Here is a 24756-nt window from a genome sequence, read left to right on the forward strand (position 1 = left end):
GAGTTATTTTTCCACTGATCTCCAGTAACATATTGGGCACCTACTGACCTGGGGAGTTCCTCTTTCAGTATGCTATCATTTTGCCTTTTCATATTGTTCATACTCTGATGCTGGGAGGGATTGGGGGCAGGAGGAGAGAAGGGGATGACAGAGGATGAGATGGCTGGATGGCATCACTGACTCGATGCACTTGAGTCTGAGTGAACTCCGGAAGTTGGTGATGGACAGGGAGGCCTGGCGTGCTGTGGTTCATGGGGTTGCAAAGAGTCGGACATGACTGAGGGACTGAACTGAACTGAACTGAACTGTTCATGGGGTTCTCAAGGTAAGAATACTGAAGTTGTTTGCCATTCTCTTCTCCAGTGGACCACGTTCTGTCAGATCTCTCCACCACGACCTGCCCATCTTGGGTTGCCCCATGGGCATGGCTTAGTTTCATTGAGTTAGACAAGGCTGTGGTCCTAGAGTGATTAGATTGACTAGTTTTCTGTGAGTATGGTTTCAGTGTGTCTGCCCTCTGATGCCCTCTTGCAATACCTACTGTCTTACTTGGGTTTCTCTTACCTTGGGCGTGGGTTATCTCTTCACGGCTGCTCTGGCAAAGCGCAGCTGCTGCTCCTTACCTTGCATGAGGGGTATCTGTTCACCGCCACCGTTCCTGACCTTCAACATGGGATAGCTCCTTTAGGCCCTCCTTCACCTGCGCAGCCACGGCTCCTTGAACATGGGGTTGGTCCTCCCGGCTGCCACCCCGGGCCTCGGGTGTGGGGTTGCTCCTCCTGGTCGCTGCCCCTGGCTTCGGGCATGGGGCCATAGGGTAGCTCCTCCTGGCCACTGCCCCTGACCTCGGACGTGGGGTAACTGCTCTCGTTGCCGCCCCTGACCTCGGATGCGGGGTGGCTCCTCTTGGCCGCCCCCCGACCTCGGACGCGGGGTGGCTCCTCTTGGCCGCCCCCCCGACCTCGGACACGGGATAGCTCCTCTCGGCTGTTCCTGCACCGTTGCAGCCTGGCACTCTCGGCCACTGCCCTGACCTCGGCTGTGGGTAGCTCCTCACAGCCGCGCTTAGTGTGCCGGTCGCAGCTGCCTGCCTCCTTGTCTTTTAGCCACCGCCATTTTGGACTCTGCTGCACTCAATATGCCAGCAAATTTGGAAAACTCAGCAGTTGCCACAGGACTGGAAAAGGTCAGTTTTCATTCCAATCCCAAAGAAAGGCAATGCCAAAGAATGCTCAAACTACCGCACAATTGCACTCATCTCACATGCTAGTGAAGTAATGCTCAAAATTCTCCAAGCCAGGCCTCAGCAATATGTGAACCGTGAACTTCATGATGTTCAAGCTGGTTTTAGAAAAGGCAGAGGAAGCAGAGATCAAATTGCCAACATCCGCTGGATCATGGAAAAAGCAAGAGAGTTCCAGAAACACATCTATTTCTGCTTTATTGACTATGCCAAAGCCTTTGACTGTGTGGATCACAATAAACTGTGGAAAATTCTGAAAGAGATGGGAATACCAGACCATCCGATCTGCCTCTTGAGAAATTTGTATGCAGGTCAGGAAGCAACAGTTAGAACTGGACATGGAACAACAGACCGGTTCCAAATAGGAAAAGGAGTACCTCGAGGCTGTATGTTGTCACCCTGCTTATTTAACTTATATGCAGAGTACATCATGAGAACCCTGGACTGGAAGAAGCACAAGCTGGAATCAAGATTGCCGGGAGAAATATCAATCACCTCAGATATGCAGATGACACCACCCTTATGGCAGAAAGTGAAGAGGAACTAAAAAGCCTCTTGGTGAAAGTGAAAGTGCAGAGTGAAAAAGTTGTCTTAAAGCTCAACATTCAGAAAACGAAGATCATGGCATCTGGTCCCATCACTTCATGGGAAATAGATGGGGAAACTGTGGAAACAGTGTCAGACTTTATTTTTCTGGGCTCCAAAATCACTGCAGATGGTGACTGCAGCCATGAAATTAAAAGACGTTTACTCCTTGGAAGGAAAGTTATGACCAACCTAGATAGCATATTCAAAAGCAGAGACATTACTTTGCCAACAAAGGCCCGTCTAGTCAAGGCTATGGTTTTTCCTGTGGTCATGTATGGATGTGAGAGTTGGACTGTGAAGAAGGCTGAGCGCCGAAGAATTGATGCTTTTGAACTGTGGTGTTGGAGAAGACTCTTGAGAGTCCCTTGGACTGCAAGGAGATCCAACCAGTCCATTCTGAAGGAGATCAGCCCTGGGATTTCTTTGGAAGGAATGATGCTGAAGCTGAAACTCCAGTACTTTGGCCACCTCATGTGAAGAGTTGACTCATTGGAAAAGACTGTGATGCTGGGAGGGATTGGGGGCAGGAGGAGAAGGGGACGGCAGAGGATGACATGGCTGGATGGCATCACTGACTCGATGGACATGAGTCTGAGTGAACTCTGGGAGTTGGTGATGGACAGGGAGGCCTGGCGTGCTGTGATTCATGGGGTCGCAAAGAGCCGGACACGACTGAGTGACTGATCTTATCTGATCTGATTTTGGACTCCTGTTTTCTATTCTAACTACCTAACATAGGTTTTTTATTTGATTTTTTCTTGTTTCTTGTGGTAAGGTTGTCTTGCTATATACTTCCCTTTAGTACTGCTTTTGATGCATCTCATTGGTTTTGGGTTGTGTTTTCATTGCCATTTGTTTCTAAAGATTTTTTTCATTTCCCTTTTTATTTCTTCAGTAACTTGTTCATTACTTAGAGTGTATTATTTAATCTCCATGTGTTTATTTATTTTACAGTTTTCCCCCATAATCGACATCTAGTCTCATAGTATTATGGCTGGAAAAGATACTTGATATGATTTCAATTTTCTTAAATTTACTGAGACTTGATTTCTGACCCAAGATGTGTGAACCTTTATTCTTTAAGGACAATTTGCAGTCCTGCATGTATTGGGTTGTTATAGTTTTCACTGGCTTTAATTAGAGGGCATGGAAATAGTACAAGGTGGTGCCCAGGAAATCTCCCTACTTTTCAGATATAAACACCATCACCACTCTTGCTTTAAGCAAGCCAATGTCCCATGGCTAATCAGGATTAATCATTTCACTTAGGAAAGTAACATGCTTCTTTGTCTGTTTATTCATTTACTTGAGTACCCAGATTTGATGAGATCAAGTTTAAAGTTTAATTTGCCAGGATAGTATTAAATTATAGAATAAAAGAACAAATGAACAGATACACATCTCATTGCAGTGATAAAATTTTACAGAATGGCATTCTTAATGGAAAGTATTATGTGATAAAATATTATTTCTTCATTTTTAATATAGAATAGTAAGTCTATTTGTTCAGACTTCTTTATTCAACTTAATTTATACTAGGAATAATTTCATTAAAATCTTCAATCCTGTCTTATTCAGGTATGTCTTAATTGGCTCAGCCAACAGTTATTGTCAGCTACAAGATAAAGGAGTTGTCTGGAGTGATCCTCTCCCACAATGTATAAGTAAGCAAAGACTCTTTTTGACTTGACTATGAACTTAAACTTTATTACATGTTAGGTAATAATAAAACTCATGTCCCTCATTGTTGCTTCTTATACACTTCATTAGAATTTGCATCATGAATATTAGATTTTAAGGATGACTTCCCTCATTTTTTCTTCCTCTTCACTCATCTCAGTTGCCAAGTGTGAACCTCCTCCAACCATTAGTAATGGGAGACACAATGGTGGCGATGAAGACTTCTACACATATGGCTCTTCTGTCACCTACAGCTGTGACCGTGACTTCTCAATGTTAGGCAAAGCCTCCATTTCTTGCAGAGTGGAAAATAAGACAATAGGTGTTTGGAGTCCAAGCCCTCCTTCTTGTAAAAGTAAGTCATAATGATGAATTTTGGTTTGAATTCTTAGTTTAAAAGAAAAAGGAAGGGAAAGGTATTGGGGGAGGTGAAATTATTCAAAGAAAAACTAATTATTTTAATGATGCAGTGGTTAATTTGGTAAACTGATATTTATGCTGTACCAGTTTGTGGTAACAAATAGCACTGATATGATGGAATCTCATTTTACTGAAGCTTTTAAAAGTTGAAATTTGTCTTTTCTTGTGGATTTTTAGAAGTCATTTGTGTTCAACCAGTGGTTAAAGATGGAAAAATAACCTCTGGGTTTGGACCCATCTATACTTATCAACAGTCTATTGTATATGCCTGTAATAAAGGTTTTCGGCTTGAAGGCGATAGTTTAATCCATTGTGAAGCTGATAATAGCTGGAATCCTCCTCCTCCCACTTGTGAACTCAGTAAGTATGGACCATGAAAGAGTTTCAATGTTTGGCATCTAAAGATATCCAGAAATATTATTGGGAGCATACTTACATGCCTAAGCACATCTGAATCACACTAGAAGTTTAAATTTAGATCAATCCCTCTTTTTTTTCTTGTTGAAAAAAAGGATTACAGTATACTGTGCAAGACCATATAACATCACAAAAAGCTGTCACACACAGTTGTAAAGGTTGTGCATACTCCACCCCTAAAGATAGAGTTTAGCATTGTAGAGGTTGCTCTACAATAAACTGTTTATTGTATGTTTATTTCAAAATATAGTATGTTTATTTCAACAATTTTCTTGAACTTGATAGAAAATTGCTTTGTTCTAACAAAGATCATATGATAATTGTTTTAAAGATAAACAGTAAAGAGCCCTGAGGGAAAAAGGTCTTTTTCTAACTTACACAAAATTTTGTATGGATTAACTATCAATGTAATTCTCATACTCTGAAATTATAAACTCATGTGGATCCCTGAAAATTATCTTAATAGTAATAATAATGACTTGATGCTAGTATAGGTTTATAGCAAGAATTAATTCAATGGATTCTGTCCAGAATTGTGGGCACTAGTATTATCCTCATTTTAAGAACCAGACATCCATTATTTGAAATGTCCAGGTTAGGAAAATCCATAGAGAGAGAAAGTCTTTTAGTGGTCTCTAGGACCTGGGAGAAGACAAGACTAGGGGGTAACTGCTAACAAGTACTGAATTTATTTTTGGGTTGGTAAAAATATCCAAAAGTTGGATAGTGGTGATGGTTGGAAAACTCTGTAAATATACTGAAAACCACTGGATTGCATACTTTAAATGGATGAATTTTATGTTATGTGACTTGTCTCTCAATAAAACTGTTTAAAAAGACCTTTACCCTTGAAGATGAAAATATAATAAATGTCCAAATTGACGTGTTTGTATTATATTTCCATATTGTGAACCTGTATTATCAGGAAAGAGTGAAGATGACAAGACACAGATTTAGGCTCAAAAGTCACTTGGTATTTTATTTGTTCTTGACAAACCCTTCAATGATAAAGCTCCTGATGTCATCTGAATAAGAGGAATGGCTCTTGTTTATTTTCTTCTATTAGTCAGGAAACAAGAAAGTTTGATGTGTTTGCCTGAAACATTTCTCCAGCCATACTTACCTAGCAAGCCCAATGTTTCAATTCAGAGACTAAAGTTTGTGATATAAAATGAAGATGAAAAAGAATTCACATTTTAAAAAGTTGGCACAACACACAGAAATCACTTGTCAGTGCCCCTAGTAAGAACTTCTCTGATGCCTTCCACATTTGGATGCCTGTCCTGTGTGTTTTCTGGTATGGCTGATTCATCAGCCATGGTAGGCTGGCTCCTGGCTGAACGAGGACTTGCCACCCTTTTATATGACAGGCTCATTGATCATTGTTGCATCCCTATTGAGAGTGTACTTTTCCCTTTTTGTTTCTTTATGAGCAGATGGTTGTCTTGGCTTACCACACATCCCTCATGCCTTGTGGGAAAGATATGACCACCAGACACAAACAGAACAGCAAGTGTATGATATTGGGTTTGTATTGAGCTACAAGTGCCATTTTGGCTATAAGCCAGAGACAGATGGACCTACAACTGTGACTTGTCAGAGCAATTTGGAGTGGAGCCCATACATAGAATGTAAGGGTGAGTTTCTTTTTTTGTAAATCTTTTTGTATATTAAATATTCAGTATGAGCTTGATTTTTCATCTTAAATGGATGTAATTTTTCCCTCAAGATAAATTTGACATTATATTAATTGAACTGTATATGAACTATTATCACCAGAAGGGACCATAAATTTCTTGGAGTTTGAGCTGAGAAATTATAATCTTATCCTGATTCAGAATCAAATGAGATACAAGCACAGAAGTCAAATATTACACAGATTAAGTATTAGCTCCAATATTGGTAAAGGTAGAATGTAGAATACAACTCAACCATTGCTTGAGTCAGACCTCCATAACAGCCCTTTCCTCCCCAGTATAGGCTCTGGGGTGCTTTGCAGAGGAAAGTCTGTGAAGTAGTCATGAACTCAATCAACTTCAGCGTGACTTGTGTCTCATGTCTCTTGAGTGATGGGACTGTGGGCTGAATGACCTGCCTCTAAAAGACAGACTCTGATCCCTGACTCAGTGTTTTTGCCTCAATAGGACAGGAAGGAGACTGTCTCTAGTCTCACTTGAGAGTAAGTGAGGGACTGAGAGACATATGGATGCAATTTTATGGGACTCTGCAATTGACAACATGCATTTTTATACCTATCTATGGGAGTCTTGCCATTTTAGAGGTGAAGACACTGAGGCACAGAATACAGGGAACTTTATTCTGTAGATTGGAATTGAAAAAATATGTGAAATGCACAAATAATGATAGCTCAGTTAGTAAAGAATTCACCTGCAATTCAGGAGACCCCCAGTTCAATTCCTGGGCTGGGAAGATCTGCTGGAGAAGGGATGGACTACCCACTCCAATATTCTTGGGCTTCCCTTGTGGCTCAGCTGGTAAAGAATCCGCCTGCAATGCAGGAGACCCGGGTTTGATCCCTGGGTTGGGAGTGATTACCTGGAGAAAGAAAAGGCTACTCACTCCAGTATTCTGGCTTAGAGAATTCCATGGACTATATAGTCCATGGGATCGCAAAGAGTTGGACATGACTAAGTGCCTTTCACTTTCATAAATAATGAAAAATGGTAGTTCACATATTGAAAGATTATTTGTTTCACATTAGGAGTTAAAGTTTAATTGCAGTCATTCAAACTCATTTTGTGGAAATAAAAAGAAAGACCTTAATATCATGGAATTAAAATATCATTAATAAAATCTTTTACCACCACTTAAATAAGGTATTGGAAACAAATGAGCTGGAGTGCTTTAGCAAATCAGGGACTGGGAGAACAGACTTGGTGTCCCTGTTATCCCAATCTCTCTTCAGTGATGAGATCTTCTAAAGGTAGAAATGGGATTTAGCCATAGGAGCCTCCTCATAGTGATTTTACTATTAGTCTTCTTTTATTTTTTTTTAGAGGTATGTTGCCCAGAACCAAACCTGAATAATTATGGAAGCATCACTCTACACAGAAGACCTAGCACTAGTACTCACTGTACCTATATCAGTGGAGATAAGATTTCATATGAATGTCATAGTAAATATATGTTTGATGCTATATGTACAAAACATGGCACTTGGAGTCCTAGAACACCAGAATGCAGACCAGGTAAGACCTTATGGAAACACATTTTTTAAAAGAAGTTTTTCATGTCAAATTGATGGAGATTATAATTCTTTGCATTTTATTTACCAAGTTTTTAGTGAATATATTTGTTTTTCTATCTATATTAAAAATCTTTTTTTTTTGTTTTTTGTTTTTTTTTGAAACTTTTATTTTGTTAACTGTGTAACCAATTAACAATGCAGTGATAGTTTCAGGTGAACAGCAAAGGGACTCATGTCTGTATATCCATTCTCCCCAAACACAATTCCCATCCAGGCTGCCACGTAACATTAAGCAGAATTCCATGTGCTATGCAGTAGGTCCTTGTTGGTTATCCATTATGAATATAGTAGTGTGTATGTGTCCATCCCAAACTACTTAACTATCTCTTCCCCCATGATTCCCCCTGGCAACCGCAAGATCATTCTCTAAGTCTGTTGGTCTGTTTCTGTTTTGTAAGTTCATTTGTATCATTTCCTTTTAGGTTTCACATGTAGGTGATATTATGTGATATTTCTCTTTCTCTGTGTGACTTACTTCACTCAGCATGACAATCTCTAGGTCCACCCATGTTGCTGCAAAGGACATTATTTCATTCTTTGTAATGGCTGAGTATTATTTCATTGTATTTATGTACCACATCTTCTTTATCCATTCATAGACATTTAGGTTGCTTCCATTTCTTGGCCATTGTAAACAGTGCTGAAATGAACATTGAGGTGCATGCATCCTTTCAGTCCATGTTTTTCTCCAGATATATGCCCAGGAATGGGATAGCAGGGTCATATTGTAGTTCTATTCTTAGATTTTAAGGAACCTCCATACTGTTCTTCATAGTGGCTGTACTAATTTACATTCCCACAACAGTGTGGGAAGGTTCCCTTCTCTCCACATCCTCCACAGCATTCACTGTTTGTGGAGTTTTTGATAATGGCCATTGTGATTGCTGTAAGGTGATATCTTATTGTAGTTTTGATGTGCATTTCTTTAATAATTGGTGATACTGAGCATCTTTCCATGTGCCTCTTGTCCATCTGTATGTCTTCTTTGGAGAAACGTCAATATTTAGGACTTCTGCCCATTTTTGGTTAGGCTGTTTGTTTTGATAGTGCTAAACATCATGGCAGCAGCAGCAGCAGTGACTGTTCTTGCTTGGAGAATCCCAGGCACGGTGGAGCCTGGTGGGCTGCCATCTATGGGGTCGCACAGAGTCGGACACGACTGAAGCGACTTAGCAGCAGCAGCAGTAGCATCAGCAAACATCATGGGCTTTTCATAAATTTTGGAGACTAATCCCTTTTCAGTTACATCATTAACAAATATTCCAAGCTGTGGGTTGTCTTTTGTTGTTGTTGTCTTTTCATTTGTTTATTGTTTCTTTTGCTGTGCAAAAGCTTTTGAGTTTAAGTAGATATCATTTGTTTATTTTTGTTTTTATTTCCATTATTCTGGGAGATGAATTGAAAAAGATGCTGGTGGAATTTATGTCAGAGAGTGTTCTGCCTATGTTTTCCTCTAGGAGCTTTATAGAGTCTGGTCTCGCATTTAGGTTTTTAATCCATTTCAAGCTTATTTTTTGTCTATGGTGTTAAAGAATGGTCTAATTTTATTTTTTTAAATTTGTAGCTGTATATGATTTTCCCAGCATCATTTGAAGAGACTGCCTTTCCAACATTGTGTAGTCTTGCCCCCTTTGTGTATGTGTTTTATCTGGGTTTTTTATCCAGTTCCATTGATCTATATTTCTACTTTTGTATGAATATCATACTTTCTTGATGACTGTAGCTTTGCAGTATAGTCTGAGGTCAGGGAGGCTAATTCCTCCAGCTTTGTTTTTTTCTTAAGATTGCTTTGGCTAATCAGGATCTTTGTGTCTCCATTACAAATTTTAAGACTTTTTGCTCAAGTTCTGTGAAAAATTCCATTGGTAGTTTGATAGGGATTGCATTGACTCTGCTTTGTGTAGTATAGTCGTTTTAGCCATATTGATTCTTTTCATCTACAAACATGGTATTTTTTCATCTGGTTGTGTCTTCTTTGATTTCTGTCATCAGAATCGCATGGTTTTGGGGGTGGAGGTCTTTTGTCTTATTGTTGTTTAGTTGCTCAGTCATGTCTGGCTCTTTGCGACCCCAGGGACTGCAGCATGCAAGACTTCCCCGTCCTTCACTATCTCTCAGAGTTTGATCAAACTCATGTCAGTGATGCCATCCAACCATCTCATCTTCTGTTTCCCCCTTCTCTCCCTGACCTCAATCTTTCCCAGCATCAGGGTCTTTTCCAATGAGTGAGCTCTTTGAATCAGGTGTCCAGAGTATTGGAGTTTTACCTTCAGCATCAGTCCTTCCAATGAATATTCAGGATTGATTTTCTTTAGGAATGACTGGTTTGATCTCCTTGGTGTCCAAAGGGCTCTCAAAAGTCTTCTCTAGCACCACAGTTCGAAAGCACCAGTTCTTCAGAACTCAGCCTTCTTCATGGTGCAAATTTCATATCTGTACATGACTACTGGAAAAACAATAGCTTTGACTAGACAGATCTTTGTCGGCAAAGTAATGTCTCTGCTTTTTATTTTTTTCCTATTCTGAATTATTATTTATTTTAAAATATGTATTTATTTATTTTAATTGGGGGCTAGTTACTTTACAATATTGTATTGGTTTTGCCATACATCAACATGAATCCACCACGAGTGTACACGTGTTCCCCATCCTGAACCCCTCCCACCTCCTTCCCCGTACCATCACTCTGGGTCATCCCAATGCACCAGCCCCAAGGACCCTGTATCCTGCATCAAACCTGGACTGATGATTCATTTCTTATATGATATTATACATGTTTCAATGCCATTCTCCCAAATCATCCCACCCTCTCCCTCTCCCACAGAGTCCAAAATACTGTTGTATACATCTGTGTCTCTTTTGCTGTCTCGCATACAGGGTTATCGTTACCATCTTTCTAAATTCCATATATATGTTTTAGTATACTGTATTGGTATTTTTCTTTCTGGCTTACTTCACTCTGTATAATAGGCTCCAGTTTCATCCACCTCATTAGAACTGATTCAAATGTATTCTTTTTAATGGCTGAGTAATACTCCATTGTGTATATGTACCACAGCTTTCTTATCCATTCATCTGCTGATGGACATCTAGGTTGCTTCCATGTCCTGGCTATTATAAACAGTGCTGCAATGAACATTGGGTACATGTGTCTCTTTCAATTCTGGTTTCCTCAGTGTGTATGCCCAGTAGTGGGATTGCTGGGTCATATGGCAGTTCTATTTCCAGTTTTTTAAGGATTCTCCACACTGTTCTCCATAGTGGCTGTACTAGTTTGCATTCCCACCAACAGTGTAAGAGGGTTCCCTTTTCTCCACACCCTCTCCAGCATTTATTGCTTGTAGACTTTTGGATGGCAGCCATTCTGACTGGCATGAAATGGTACCTCATTGTGGTTTTGATTTGCATTTCTCTGATCATGAGTGATGTTGAGCATCTTTTCATGTGTTTGTTAGCCATCTGTATATCTTCTTTGGAGAAATGCCTATTTAGTTCTTTGGCCCATTTTTTGATTGGGTCATTTATTTTTCTGGAATTGAGCTGTAGGAGTTGCTTGTATATTTTTGAGATTAGTTGTTTGTCAGTTGCTTCATTTGCTATTATTTTCTCCCATTCTGAAGGCTGCCTTTTCATCTTGTTTAGAGTTTCCTTTGTTGTGCAGAAGCTTTTAATTTTAATTAGGTCCCATTTGTTTATTTTTGCTTTTATTTCCAGTATTCTGGGAGGTGGGTCATAGAGGATCCTGCTGTGACGAATGTCGGAGAGTGTTTTGCCTATGTTCTCCTCTAGGAGTTTTATAGTTTCTGGTCTTACGTTGAGATCTTTAATCCATTTTGAGTTAATTTTTGTGTATGGTGTTAGAAAGTGTTCTAGTTTCATTCTTTTACAAGTGGTTGACCAGTTTTCCCAGCACCACTTGTTAAAGATATTGTCTTTTATTTTTTTTTAAATTTTATTTTATTTTTAAACTTTACATAATTGTATTAGTTTTGCCTCCTTTGTCAAAGATAAGGTGTCCATCGGTGCGTGGATTTATCTCTGGGCTTTCTATTTTGTTCCATTGATCTATGTTTCTGTCTTTATGCCAGCACCATACTGTCTTGATGACTGTGGCTTTGTAGTAGAGCCTGAAGTCAGGCAGGTTGATTCCTCCAGTTCCATTCTTCTTTCTCAAGATTGCTTTGGCTATTTGAGGTTTTTTGTATTTCCATACAAATTGTGAAATTATTTGTTCTAGCTCTGTGAAGAATACCGTTGGTAGCTTGATAGGGATTGCATTGAATCTATAGATTGCTTTGGGTAGTATACTCATTTTCACTATATCGATTCTTTTGATCCAAAAACATGGTATATTTCTCCATCTATTAGTATCCTCTTTGATTTCTTTCACCAGTGTTTTATAGTTTTCTATATATTTAGGTAGATATATGCCTAAGTATCTTATTCTTTTCGTTGCAATGATGAATGGAATTGTTTCCTTAATTTTTCATTCTATTTTCTCATTATTAGTGTTTAGGAATGCAAGGGATTTCTGTGTGTTGATTTTATATCATGCAACTTTACTATATTCATTGATTAGCTCTAGTAATTTTCTGATGGAGTCTTTAGGGTTTTCTATGTAGAGGATCATGTCATCTGCAAACAGTGAGAGTTTTACTTCTTCTTTTGCAATTTGGATTCCTTTTATTTCTTTTTCTGCTCTGATTGCTGTGGCCAAAACTTCCAAAACTATGTTGAATAGTAGTGGTGAAAGTGGGCACCCTTGTCTTGTTCCTGAGTTTAGGGGAAATGCTTTCAGCTTTTCAGCATTGAGGATAATGTTTGCTATGGGTTTGTCATATATAGCTTTTATTATGTTGAGGTATGTTCCTTCTATTTCTGCTTTCTGGAGAGTTTTTATCATAAATGGATGTTGAATTTTGTCAAAGGCTTTCTCTGCATCTGTTGAGATGATCATATGGCTTTTATTTTTCAATTTGTTAATGTGGTGTATTACATTGATTGATTTGTGGATATTGAAGAATCCTTGCATCCTTGGGCTAAAGCCCACTTGGTCATGGTGTATGATCTTTTTAACATGTTGTTGGATTCTGATTGCTAGAATTTTGTTAAGAAGGTTGCATCTATATTCATCAGTGATATTGGCCTGTAGTTTTCTTTTTTGTGGCATCTTTGTCAGGTTTTGGTGTTAGGGTGATGGTGGCTGCATAGAATGAGTTTGGAAGTTTACCTTCCTCTGAAATTTTCTGGAAGAGTTTGAGTAGGATAGGTGTTAGCTCTTCTCTAAATTTTTGGTAGAATTCAGCTGTGAAGCCATCTGGACCTGGGCTTTTGTTTGCTGGAAGATTTTTGATTACAGTTTCAATTTCCGTGCTTGTGATGGGTCTGTTAAGGTTTTCTATTTCTTCCTGGTCCAGTTTTGGAAAGTTGTACTTTTCTAAGAATTTGTCCATTTCTTCCATGTTGTCCATTTTATTGGCATATAATTGCTGATAATAGTCTCTTATGATCCTTTGTATTTCTGTGTTGTCTGTTGTGATCTCTCCATTTTCATGTCTAATTTTATTGATTTGCTTTTTCTCCCTTTGTTTCTTGATGAGTCTGGCTAATAGTTTGGCAATTTTATTTATCCTTTCAAAGAACCAGCTTTTGGCTTTGTTTCCTCTGCCTTTTCTAAACCCAACTTGCAATCTTGAAGTTCTCAGTTCACAAATGCTGAAGCCTAGCTTGGAGGATTTTGAGCAAATCTTACTAGCATGGGAGATGAGTTCAATTGTCTGGTGGTTTGAACAGAAGATCCAGTACTGCCTTTCTTAGGAAGTCGGATGATATTGACCTTTTCTAGTCCTGCGGCCACTGCTAGGTTTTCCAATTTTGCTGACATATTGAGTACAGCACTTTAATAGCATCTTCTTTAAGGATTTTAAATATCTGCTGGAATTCCATCACCTCTGCTAGCTTTATTGGCAGCAATGGTTCCTAAGACCCACTAGACTTTACATTCCAGGATATCTGGCTCTAGGTGAGTGATCACACTATTTGGTTATCTGGGTCTTGAAGATCTTTTTGTATAGTTCTGTGTATTCTTGCCACCTCTTCTTAATATCTTCTGCTTCTATTAGATGTCAGTGGGAAGCTGACATCTTAAATAGTTTAAAGACATTGTTATGTATCCTTGAGGCAGACCAAGACTGCCTCAAGGCTCTATTGTTTCTTGGGTGCCCCTCCCTTGTCTTTTCATCCCTTCCTTTCCTAAATTAATATTTGTTAGAATCTGCCCTTTGGAATTAGGGGAATGTCATGGAGGTTGAAGGTGTGTTCCTTACAAGAAACCAGGGATAGAAGGGCTTCTGTGCCCAGGAGCCCCACAGGATCCTGATCAATTTCATGCAGAAGAAAAAAAATGCTTATAACTGTGCATTCATATGGTCAGATCCAAATCCACACTTTAAAAAAGAAAATGTTGAATAAAGCTGGCACAAATTCTATAGCTCCTGACTTCTTCTCACTAAAGCCAACTGCTGACTTCTTAAAGATAGGGAGGGGTACAAAGCTCAGCACCCATCAGCTTTCAGTCTCTATCTGCTAAATGAATGAAAGGATAGAAAATCAGATCTTGAGATGAGTGTCATTTTTCCCCTCCTTACATTTTTGCAGTTTAAGTGTTGGAACATTACTAAAGAAGGACAATCTAGAGGCAGATGAAATTACTAAATTTAACTTTGATTTCTCCTCTTGGAAATCTACTTAGTTCTTCTGAAGTGTGTGTGAACTGAGAAAAGTTTCCAATACTAGAAATTTCTCTTATACTTTGGCACTTTTTAACCTAGAAGTTCCCATCCACTGCTCAGTTGTGAGTATGTTGATCTCAGGACGCACTGGTTGAAACATTTGGGCACCCTCCCAGGACACCTGGTACTAGTGAAATGACCCTATTATTGTGCTGCTTATGGATCAATCACTTGGTCAGAGAACAAGCTTGTCTTTTGTCCCAATATCAAGGATGCTTCTAATATCATAGCATAATAGGGTTTTGGATTCCTCAAGGACAGATTTCCTCCTTGGAAAATGGAAATTAGAACAATGAACTTCACAGGGGGATAAATATTAGTAACTGTTGTGACTTCCATCAAGAGAGAGGAACTATACCATTGTTCATTCCCTACCACGCACGCCTTTTTCATAATTTGCTTTTACAATGTAAGTTTAGAATTTAAGAAATGTGTAACGGTGGTGATTTGTCTGATCTGATGTTTTTATGTGTTGTATTTTTTTTTACCTAGCTTCGTTTGTACAATTTGAACAAAGGAAATGAACTTGCAGTGAAAATCCTTTCCTGAAGCATCATTCAGTTGGAAAAATGAAACAAAACACACACACACCAACAAAAAGCATATTAGGTTAAAAACGTGTATATACTGAATGTTTTTTAAGTGGATAAGTTTGTTAAAAAATACTGCTCATTAGTCCAACTTTCTTTTTATCCCCCATTATTTGTTCCCATTCTTTGACTTTGCTGGTTTCCCTCCATTTTCTGAATCAATGAAAATGGACCACATCTAATAGATAAGCTAGACATTTCAATTATTACCTTTTGTTTCTTGGTATTTATTCTTTTTTCTTCCTTTCTTTCTGGTCCATGTGCCTTTACCTACTACATTATAAAACCTGCTCAAATCTATTTAAACCTGCCTTTCAGAGTTTACATCTTTTCTTCCTTCTCTACCTTCCTTACTCTGGAACATCATCATGCCACCTAGTCTTGCTTATTCAGTAGAGTTAACATGATGCCATTGATGTTCTGTATCAATGTGCTGTTCTATGGGTGCCTGCATGGCCATGATATTTTCAGACTCTCTTATGACAAGGACAGAAGTGTTATCACAGCCAAGGACTAAAAATGCAGATGGAGGATCTTGACCTTTCCATATGTATGCACACTTCTTGTGATGTTCTTTTCTGACAGGGATGGCAAAGAAGGCCTCTGCTAAATCAGTGGCCTCATCTACCAGAAGACATGTTAATCTGCTCTAGCAAAGATACCACATGTGGTACAGTGGCTGCAATGCTGTTGCGTTTTTAGTAGTCTACTGTAATTCTCCAGAATCCGAATTTTTTGTAGTAGACAGACATATGAAATACATGGGGATACAATGACCACTCTTGCATCTTCAATTATTTAAGAGTGGCACATATTTCTCCGTTTCCTCTACACATTGGTAAATGATATTTAAAAGAACTTATCTTCTTTGCCTCTAAGGGGAAGATATAGGTCATATCAATGACTTCTACTTGGTTTTCTTGGATAGGACAATCTTAACCCATAGGCCAAGGATGAATATGGGGATTATGCCAGTGACCAATTTTGTCTATCTGGCCCACACTTTCAAAGATAATGGAAATGCCCACCAAGTGGTTTAATAAGGGAGCCTTGATGGTTCCAGGTATCTACGTCAACTCAAACTCTATGTCCAATAATACTTGGATTATTATGCACTTCTCATCTGTGCATAATTGCTTATGTAAATGGACGCAGGTCCTCTCGGAAGACTGGGGAACTCATTACTGTGCATATGTCTCAAGTTGTTGTAGTCTCCTTAGTCATGGAAACTTTTTTCTTCAGTTAGTGATCTCCAGACCTGAGATTATTAATAGTACAGGTCCAGAAACTAAGCAACAGATTGTAATTTTTAATGGACCAAAGGCCATCAGCCTCCTGATCATCCATCCTTTATTTCTTTCCATGGTACAGATTGAGTAGTATCTAGTTGGCTGCTCATCTGTTTTCACCCTAAGGAATGTCATGTTCTATTAACCATCTTCCTAATCTCAGTCTGGTTGTATCTCTAACTTGCCACTCCTTATGATGATTACATTTACTTAGCTTCTAAAGCCTATGAGCACCACTCAGATTGTGACTGCTAAGAGTGAACCTTGTTCTTTAACAGTCTTCCCATCATCAGCTCTGGTCTCTGATACAGTGCTCCTCTCATTATGATATTCCTTCTGTCCTTGGTAAATGTATCCTCCAGGTCTTCCCAGACAACATAGTCACTTGGTGGAGTTTCCTGCATGTGTGTGGCACATCTACTCCAGCATACTCACTCTTCTGAATCACTTAATCACTCTCTCTACCACTTGCCACAGCAACTCCAGCATTTGAACCTCATTGTTGGCATCACATTTTCCATGCCTCAAGGAGGCATCTTAGGATAGTACTGTAGATACTATTGTCCATCAGTTTAACATTTTACTGACATTTCCAAAAGTGTCAAGTGTTAGTTGCTCAGTCATGACTGACTCTCTGCAACCCCACCAGGCAGCCCACCAGGCTTCTCTATCCATGGATTCTCCAGGCAAGAATACTGGGGTGGGTTGCCATTCCCTTCCCCAGAGGATCTTCCTGATCCAGGGATCAAACCCAGGTCTCCCTCACTGCAGGCAGATTCTTTACCATCTGAACCACCAGGGAAAGCATTTCCAATGACCTGTTTTATTTAAACTCCTCATGCAGTGTTTGTGGGTCCTGACAGTGTTCTCTTTCACACAGGTGCTCAGCACTGTGTCGTGTCTATTGTTCCAACATGCAAGCCATCATTCTTATTCTTTCTATGAGCTCTTTCTGAACTATTTTAGAGGACAGTGAATATATTCTTGGGAAGATAGATGGACTGGTCTTATTGGGAGAAATGAGTCAGAGATTGCAGATTTATTTTGCATCTTTAGTTTCTCCCAGAAATACATCTCTGCATTTAGCACAAAAGCAGTGGAATGTGACACCAGCACAGTGTGACTTTGACTTAATTCCGTCTTCCTGTCAAAATGGCTCCTAAATAGTGTCAAGTTTAGTGAATTTTCAAAAAAATGAAGCCAATCCTAAGTGCTTGTCAGTCCATTGTAACCTTTCTATGGTTCCCCAGCCTCAGGCCTTCATGAAGGCAGCTCGAGTCCTGCGTTTGGCTGAGTGATTAGATGGGTAGAGAAGACAGAAGGACAGATGGAAGCTTCCTTTGAACCACACAGATACTAGGAAGTGTTATTATATGCATTCTACATGCTGACCTTCTTTTACTTTTATGTCTCACCTCAAGATTGTAAATCCCCTCCTGTCATTGCCCATGGACAACGTAAAGTAGTCTCTAAATTCTTTACATTTGATCACCAAGCTGTATATGAATGTGATGAAGGGTACATCCTGGTTGGAGCAAAAGAACTCTCCTGCACATCTTCAGGCTGGTCACCTGCGGTCCCTCAGTGTAAAGGTAACTCTGGCTCCCTCTTCATTTTAAGGGGGCGGGGGTGGGACTATCATCAAAGGATTGAGAGCACAGTTTCTTTCCTGTGAGAGGCAGCAAAAAAACTACTTGATTTGATTTATTGAAAATAATTACTATGGTCTGATGGTATCCAAAGCAAAAAGTACAGAGGGCACACAGAACATTAATTTCCCCTTCTTTTCCAGGTACAAAATTCAGCCTTTGTGAGGCATCTCCATTTGTCAGTTTCTTGTATAATTCCAGAAATAGTCTACAGATGGTACATTCTATCTGCATGTAGCTGTGGCCTGCAGGAAAATTTTCATGAAAAGTTGGTCTAGAATGTAAGCCCTAGTGGACTAATGCCAAGCATTGTGAAATCACAAGTATTTCTATCAGTGCCAGTGCAGGGCACCAGCTGCTCACAGTGTAGCTGTGTGGTGAGGGACTCCTAATTTTCCAGCTGTTATGGGGACATGAGGTCAAAATGAGGTCTGATTATTGCATGCACAGAGGTTTAATATCATTTCATCATCAACAACTTCAGGGATGATTTGCTACCATCGTCTCCTTTGCACACAGGAGAATAATAAGCAAGAGGGGAAAATTTTCCTCTATTGTCTTACAGGAATCAAGATACAAGAGACAGCTGATTTGATAGTTGAAGATTTGGGGTCACATGCCCTTTTTATTGGAGAAGGCAATGGCAACCCACTCCAGTACTCTTGCCTGGAAAATCCCATGGACGGAGGAGCCTGGTAGGCTGAAGTCCATGGGGTCGCTAAGAGTCGGGAACGACTGAGCGACTTCCCTTTCACTTTTCACTTTCATGCATTGGAGAAGGAAATGCAACCCACTCCAGTGTTCTTGCCTGGAGAATCCCAGGGACCAGGAAGCCTGGTGGGCTGCTGTCTATGGGGTCGCACAGAGTCGGACACGACTGAAGCGACTTAGCAGCAGCAGCCCTTTTTATATTGTTAGGCTATTTAAAATAGTTATATGTCCTTCAGCAAGTCACTTAACCTCTCTGTATGTCACTTTCTCTTAGATAAAATAGTGAGACTTAAATAAGACGATCACATAAAGATCTACCCCAAAGTCTGATAAAGTACTATCCCAATGCTCAATAAATATGCTAACGAATATTATTTTTCTTCTCAAGATTAAAAAAAAGGTAAAACAATTAGCAACACTTAAATACAGTTCATTCTTAGTACCCTAGGCTTGCATGTTTTTTCTTAGATCTGTGTATTGCTTAAAGTTATGTTTCCATTGCAGCATTGTGTCTGAAACCAGAGATAGAATATGGAAGGTTATCTGTGGAGAAGGTTAGATATGTTGAACCTGAAAGAATTACTATCCAGTGTGAGTCTGGCTTTAGTGTGGTTGGTTCTGAAAATATCACTTGCTCAGAGGACAGAACCTGGTACCCGGAGGTGCCCAAGTGTGAGTGGGTAAGTCACACAATTTGAGGTAATTTTTGTTTTATTAAACCCCAAAGCACTGTCCTGCCAGCAAAGGTGGTACCTGACTTGTCAAGATTCATTCATTCAAAGGAACTCTCATTTTCGCTTTGGAGCCTTCTGGTCCAATAGGAGATGCAAAGTTTTCCTGCTCTCACTTGTGATCAGGGAAAACTGAGCCCCTTTGGAGTGGAGGGTCTCAGAGCTGGTAGTAGTGACTCCCAACTTTTCTAGAGGATTTGATATACTCCTGTCCCATTTCTGGATGGTCAGAAGTAGTGTCTGTTCCCACAGAAGCGTTCTGGGAGGCTGTCTCAGAGCAGAGTTATATTCCTCTCAGGAAGATGATGGTGGGAAGCAAGGTGTTTCTGGTTTTCCTGCTCCCCCACCAGTCCTGGGGTGTGTCTTCGTCCTGAATCTGTAACCCTGCCTGTTTCTACATGAACTGTGCCCCCTAACAATCAGGAGAGAAGTCTTTCAAGCATACTCATCATGTGTTTTTCCTTTAGGAGTATCCTGAAGGCTGTGAACAAGTAGTCACAGGCAGGAAACTCTTGCAGTGCCTCTCAAGGCCAGAGGAGGTGAAATTGGCCCTGGAAGTGTACAAGCTGTCCCTGGAGATTGAAATCCTTCAGACAAATAAACTAAAGAATTCCTATCAGGAAGCATTTCTCTTAAGAAAGAGGGAGAAAAATGTGACTTGTGACTTTAATCCAGAATAGATCACTTCAGTTAATCACCTTTACCATCTCTTTATGCCATCAATTGTGGTAATAGTTATCTAGAAAGAATAATTTGTTAACATTTAGTTATTTGAGATTGTAGAATTGTTGATCATTTTCTGACTCATTGTTTTTGCTTTTCTGTCTACATTGTACATATTTTTTTTCCATTAAAAATTAACATATCCAACAGTATTTTGTTTTCATGGTCATTAGGGCCTCTGTGAAATGAGGTCTGAGAATAAACCCATGCATAAAGTTTATACATTTATTTTACTGTAGAGACCCTGGACATAGGGACTTGGGTTTACACCAATACATTTTTCTGCATTGCCTTTACTCAACATTTCTGCATATAGGTCACTTAGGCACTCAGTATTTAGATTAAACATCAACACACCCCGAACGCCTTGTTCACTGTTGCCCATTTGAAGCAGCCATGCCTTTTTCTAAGTGCCATGCACTTGGCCTCTGCCCCAGTAATGCACAGGGCATTGCCTTATGAGAAGGGGATTCTCGTCTGTGTCCATCTCCTGATTCCATCCTCAGCAACAAGCTCTGAAAGTTTGACGAGTGGAAGCCAACATTGCAGCCACCTTTATGCTCCTAAGTCCTTGATCTGGTTTAGTCCTTATTTTCCTTAATAGAAAGAAAAATAGCCTGAGCAATTGTTTCCCATCTGAGGAGAAACCTCATATCAATCACTTTTATGTCTCAGGGTGTTCGGAGACTTTTATCCTTTGCATTAACCACTTCCTACAATTCTTGCATCCTCTGAAATCTCTCTGTTACTCATATCTTGGCTTTTTTGGCTATTCCATCTGTTTTATACACAGAACTCTATGTGGGAACAGGGGCTTCTTTAATTCCCCTCATCATACTCCAATGAGACAATGTTGTATAACAGACTTTCACTAAAGCTTCAATAAGTTTGAATTCGCTATAGTTACCTACTTGACACAGAAGGTATCTATTCATGGTCTTAAAAGCCATTTGTCTGATCCTTTTACTCAGAATTTCTTTTGGTTGGTATTTGTTTTGGTTTCTCCTGAGACAAGTGAGGAACTACTTTCCTTGGGAGGCACCCCAGAAAGTGCTGTGATTGAGTGGAAGAAGTGTGAAAGGGAGGATTGCCTCAAGAGGCCATTGCTGTTGCAAGCAGAAGCTCAGTCATGCTGATGGCTTTCTGGGAGCAATACTAAGTTGTCTTTCCAAGGAGGAGGATGCAGGGTATTTATTGCCAGTTCTCTCCTTTCATTGGTAAAGACTTGCTCTGGTAGGACTGACACTCAGTCACATCTGACCTGCACTGTGGGCCAGTGTGGGCAGAAATGAGACTTCAGGGCAGAGAGACACGCATAGCCGATGGTTCCATGGGGCTGCTCATGGTAACCTCCAGAGCAGGTATGTGAGCAAAACACAAGTCACGTCTTCTCTAGTTGCTTTTTCTCTGTTGAAGTGCTGTTCCAGTCTATCCATTTTTCTCCCTACTCAAATCTCTTGTGCTTATGCTCAGCCATTTCAGTTGTGTCCAATTCTATGATCCTATGGACTGTAGCCTGCTAGGCTCCTCTGTCCATGGGATTCCTCAGATAAGAGTACTGGAGTGGGTTGCCATTTCCTCCTCCAGGGGATCTTCCTGACTCAGGGATTCAACCTGTGTCTCTTGTGTCTCCTGCATTGGCAGGTGGATTCTTTTACCACTGGGCCACCTGGGGAGCCACTCACACACTGTATAAAACAGTACAATTCATACATTTGCTGTAACAAATATTGATTCCTCCTCTTTTGGTTTGGGATATGAGGATGAAGCATGAGCCTCAGTGGTCCTTTAGACACTCTGTGAAGAGGATTTCACCATCATCTTCTATAATTGTCCAAATTTCTAGTGTATTATAACTATCTTCACATTCATCATCTAAAACACAATCTAAGAAAGTAGAATATCCTGTTAAGTATGCACATGAGCTGAGAAAGCTTTAGTTCAGTTCAGTTCAGTCACTCAGTCGTGTCCGACTCTGCGACCCCATGAATCGCAGCACGCCAGGCCTCCCTGTCCATCACCAACTCCCGGAGTTCACTCAAACTCACGTCCATCGAGTCAGTGATGTCATCCAGGCATCTCATCCTCTGTCATCCCCTTCTCCTCCTGCCCCCCATCCCTCCCAGCATCAGAGTCTTTTCCAATGAGTCAACTCTTCGCATGAGGTGGCCAAAGTACTGGACATTCAGCTTTAGCATCATTCCTTCCAAAGAACACCCAGGGCTGATCTCCCTTAGAATGGACTGATTGGATCTCCTTTCAGTCCAAGGGACTCTCAAGAGTCTTCTCCAACACCACAGTTCAAAAGCATCAATTCTTCTGTGCTCAGCTTTCTTCACAGTCCAACTCTCACATCCATACATGACCACTGGAAAAACCATAACCTTGACTAGACGGACCTTTGTTGGCAAAGTAATGTCTTTGCTTTTCAGTATGCTATCTAGGTTTGTCATAAGTTTTCTTCCAAGGAGTAAGTGTCTTTTAATTTCATGGCTGTAGTCACCATCTGCAGTGATTTTGGAGCCCCCCAAAATAAAGTCTGACACTGTTTCCTCTGTTTCCCCATCTATTTCCCATGAAGTGATGGGACCAGATGCCGTGCTCTTCGTTTTCTGAATGTTGAGCTTTAAGCCAACTTTTTCACTCTCCCCTTTTACTTTCATCAAGAGGCTTTTTAGTTCCTCTTCACTTTCTGCCATAAGGGTGGTGTCATCTGCATATCTGAGGTTACTGATATTTCTCCCAATAATCTTGATTCCAGCTTGTGCTTCTTAGGAAACTTTATTAGAAGAATTTGCAAGAGATTAATTTGTTCAACTTGGTGCTTCCTGAGGGTTTGAGTAAGAGGGAGAAAAGGGACTTGGATATTTTATCTCAGAAATTTAAAGTTTAGAGCAGAAAAAGATAATGGAGGAGTAAGATGGGGAGATCATCTGCCTCCCCAGAAACATCAAAAACTCATCAAGATATGAAACAAGTACAAAGCAACCTCTAAATGACAGCTGAAGACCTGAGATCTCCAAAGGGGCAAGCTAAGCTCCCTGGAATGAGGTAGGACTAAAGATAAAGACATTAAAAGAGAGAGAAAGAGAACTTCAGGACAGGAGCCTGTGCCCCAAGGGAGGGAGGGAGTCATGAAGAAGGAAAAGTTTCCATGCACTGGGAAACTCCCTCACAGGTGGGACCAAGAGGGAGCTGCAGAACCTCAGAGAGCCATGCAAAAGTGGGAGCCCAGAAGGCAAAATACAGAGAAAGCTGCACTTCTCGGCCCATAAGCAGATCACAAGTCTTAGCCCTGACCAGAGGGTGGAGGCGGGGAGCCAAGAGAAGTGGCTAACAAGCCCCAGCCCTGCCCAGAAGGAGGGGGCAAGAAGCTGAGAAAAGCACCACATGAGCCTCACCCTAGCAAGCTCCACCTGCAACAAAGAGTAGGATCAGGGTCAGAAGCTCTGGCAAAGATCCCAGGGAGAGGTAGTGGGCTGGTGGCAGTGAGAATGTGCTGAGATGCTTCAATGTGGCACGGAAACAGACTTGTCTATTACTGCCAAAGCCAGGAGGGGTGCCAGAGACAGTGGACAAAACAGCACCAATCTGGTCCTAATCCCATAGGTTACAGCTACCACAAGGCAGAGAGCAGGCACAGGTTACTGCTCGCATCTTGCTGGGAGCTTAAACAGCTGAGCTCTTTCTAAGAATCCTTTTCCTCTGGGAGAACTCACGACCTACCTCAGATGGTATCAACTCCAATAGGTCACTGCTGCCACAGGCACTCCCGGTACAACCCATAAGTGGTGGCCATATCCTCCCTTCTCCCCAGCCCAAGAGAGCAAGTGAACCCCAATGAGATTTGGCCTTTGCCCCCTCATGTCCAAGGCAGGAACAGTGGACCAAAGTGGCAACTCTAAACATTGGGAGCAACTACAACCTGAAATAAGGCCAGATCTGACACTGAAGTCACCCTACACGGCCCACAGCAGGTCCAGAGACCTTTCTAGAAACATTAGAGGCCTTTGGTGTAAGCCTCACTGGATGTTCTGGGCTGCTGAGTGTTGCCTTCACCAAGAATATTGGTAATTTGTCTTTTGCGCTGTGTGGCTTGTGAGGTCTTGGTACTTCAGTAGGCATCGAGCCTGAACCCCTGAGGTGAGAGACTCAAGCCCAGGACTTTGAACCACCGGAGAACTCCTGACCCCAGAGAACATTAATAGATGAGAGCCTTCCCAAAGGCCTCCATCTCAACACCAAAACCAAGCCCACCCAAAAGCCAGCAAGCACCAGTACCCAGATACTCCACACCAATTCTTCAATGAGACAGGAACACAATGCTGCACATTAGCAGACAGGCTGCCTAAAGCCATACTGAACCCATAGACACCTCAAAACCTACTACTGGACATGGTGCTGCCTTCAGAGAGATAAGATGTAACTCCAGACCAGAACACAGGCACAAGTCCCCCCAACCAGGAAGCCATCACAGGGCACTCGTCCAACCACACCCACAGGGAGCAGAGTCCACAACTAGGAAGAACTGTGACCTTGAGAACTTTTTCATTTTCTTCTTTTAAATCACACTTTTTATTCTTCCTATACACTCTACTTCTACATCGGACTTTTGCAGTGCTGTGGACTTTTCCTTTTTAAAATCTTTTTAAAAAG

General features: G+C 40.7%; 1 protein-coding gene across 11 annotated transcripts in view; it reads left to right on the top strand.

The window, feature by feature from the left end:
• Window positions 1–20252, top strand: part of C4BPA (complement component 4 binding protein alpha) — a 47021-nt gene extending 26769 nt beyond the window's left edge. For all 11 annotated transcript variants that reach the window (XM_005891641.3, XM_070384603.1, XM_070384601.1 and 8 more), the window contains 8 exons: window positions 3410–3495; window positions 3672–3866; window positions 4109–4291; window positions 5785–5985; window positions 7366–7557; window positions 17708–17878; window positions 19151–19326; window positions 19845–20252. In XM_005891641.3, coding sequence (XP_005891703.2) covers window positions 3410–3495; window positions 3672–3866; window positions 4109–4291; window positions 5785–5985; window positions 7366–7557; window positions 17708–17878; window positions 19151–19326; window positions 19845–20057 — 1417 coding nt within the window. In that variant the 3' untranslated portion in view covers window positions 20058–20252. The remainder of the gene's footprint in view (window positions 1–3409; window positions 3496–3671; window positions 3867–4108; window positions 4292–5784; window positions 5986–7365; window positions 7558–17707; window positions 17879–19150; window positions 19327–19844) is intronic.
• Window positions 20253–24756: the final 4504 nt, after the last annotated feature.

This window comes from Bos mutus, chromosome 16, assembly GCF_027580195.1.
Source record: "Bos mutus isolate GX-2022 chromosome 16, NWIPB_WYAK_1.1, whole genome shotgun sequence".
Taxonomy (NCBI): Eukaryota; Metazoa; Chordata; class Mammalia; order Artiodactyla; family Bovidae; genus Bos; species Bos mutus.